General features: G+C 40.2%; 1 protein-coding gene across 1 annotated transcript in view; it reads left to right on the forward strand.

The window, feature by feature from the left end:
- Window positions 1-1916, forward strand: part of syne1b (spectrin repeat containing, nuclear envelope 1b) — a gene marked incomplete in the record, with an annotated part of 311340 nt that overhangs the window by 213362 nt on the left and 96062 nt on the right. The window contains 1 exon segment of the mRNA XM_014021303.1: window positions 1115-1355. Within this exon segment, the coding sequence (XP_013876757.1) occupies window positions 1115-1355 (241 nt within the window).

Genomic DNA, 1916 nt, shown 5'->3' on the forward strand with positions numbered 1-1916 from the left:
GTGTGACATGATTTGTTTGTGTACAAACTAATACAGTATCAGAGTTTTATATACAGTATTTATACTTCTCATTCAACCACAGTTAAATTCACTCTATCTAGGAGGCACAGTTTATATGGATAGTTTTTATTTTTTACAATAACAAGCTGGAATGAAGACAAGCACAAATGAAATAAAAGTAACGACTTTCTACTTCTTACCTTTTTTAATAATGTAAGGAGTAGAAAGTACAGATAACTGTGTGAAAATGTAAGAAGTAGAAGTAAAAGTTATGCTGAAAAATAATTACTCAAGTAAAGTACAAATACCCAACAATTATACTTAAGTACAGTAAAAAAGTATTTGTACTTAGTTACTTTATAACTGTTTGTACCTTTAAAGAACTATCACACTCAGTGGTTGTGAGTTGGGATACATAAATCAGTGGCTGATAGACAAACAAACTCTCTGTTTCACTTCTTTTATTACTCGTTCTGTCACAGACATTTCATTTACATTATATAAAATTTGATAAGAAAACCGCTAAAAGCAGCACTTTGTAATTATGAATCTTAATATTGATTTTAGTTAAACAGAGGTGTTGCAGATGGGCCAAAGAGCCGTAGGCTGCAGACCATGGGGTCAGAAGGTTTTCAGATGGCTGGACTAACTGCAGCACCTTTGTTAAGCAGATTAAGCAGAGGGTTCTGTGGGACAGGGGTGTGTTTGCAGCAAAGGGCGGAGCCAGCTTGAGTAAAACAGTCCACAGTTGGTGCTGCTGACAAAGCTGCTTGGATTTCCAGGCAGGGTATTACAGAAGACAGTGAAGAGGCACCGTAAATGTCTTATTATAGATGGGCTGACTAAATGTCTCTTCAAGCTTTGGATCATCAATCATCGATGGCTTTTGACAAACGTAGGAAACTTTCAGTTGTGTTGACTCCTGGAGAACGCTTCATGAAGCTGGCTGACAGGATGCACAGGCCATGAAGGATTACTGCTCACATGTTGCTCAGGAGACGAGGGCTGAAAGGTGGGCTGAGGATGACAGCACTCTCTGTCCTGTGGCCAGGGAAGGCTGCTGTGGTTCTAGGCCTGGCCAGGTTCTGTTGTTTAGAGGAAGTGGGCCCTAAAGCGTGCGGGACATAATGTTTGAGCTGGCCTCTCTCCTCCTGCTTCTCCAGAACATGCTGCTGGAGGTTGAAGAGAAAGTGTCGTCCCTGTCAGAGCTGTTGCAGCACAGTGAGAACCTGCTGCTGGAGGGCCAGACCGATACCAGGCAGGAGGCTGAGCGTCTGGCTGCCAAGTTACACACACTGAAGAGTGGCTTACTGGACTTACACAGGCTGCTACAAGACAAACAGCTTAAAATTCAGGTGAGGTCACTTTTAAATGTTTACAGATTAAAACATCAAATCGCATCAGGTTGCCCAATTTTTTTACCGTTTCTCTACTGGCCAAATATAAAACTGATCAGCATTCGACCACTGTTCTGAAAATGTTGTGTGAAATGTTTTAGACAACTTATTTTATGAGTCGAGGGGGATGTGGAGGTTGAAGGAGAGAGGCACGGGACTCAGGGAACACAAACACAACACAGAAGGGACTTAACACAAAATACACACAAAAGATTCAAGGGGACGACCAGGAGATGGTCCAAAGTTTGAGGACACTAAAGCAGAATCGTCTGATAGATCAGTGGTTCCCAAACTTTTTATCTTCTGACCCACAAAATATCATGGCAAAAACTTGTGACCCCAAATATTACTGGTCTGAGTACACAAACTTTGTTAATAACCCTAAAAACACAGGCTTTTTGACAATCTAAACAGCTTGTACACAAATATAAATACTTATTTATACTCATTTTGTGTTTCTGTAATAGTTATAGGGAAAATCTTACATTAGCAATTATTGTATTACCCTTTAAATTGATT

Source organism: Austrofundulus limnaeus, unplaced genomic scaffold (assembly GCF_001266775.1).
Source record: "Austrofundulus limnaeus strain Quisiro unplaced genomic scaffold, Austrofundulus_limnaeus-1.0 Scaffold287, whole genome shotgun sequence".
In the NCBI taxonomy this organism is placed as follows: domain Eukaryota; kingdom Metazoa; phylum Chordata; class Actinopteri; order Cyprinodontiformes; family Rivulidae; genus Austrofundulus; species Austrofundulus limnaeus.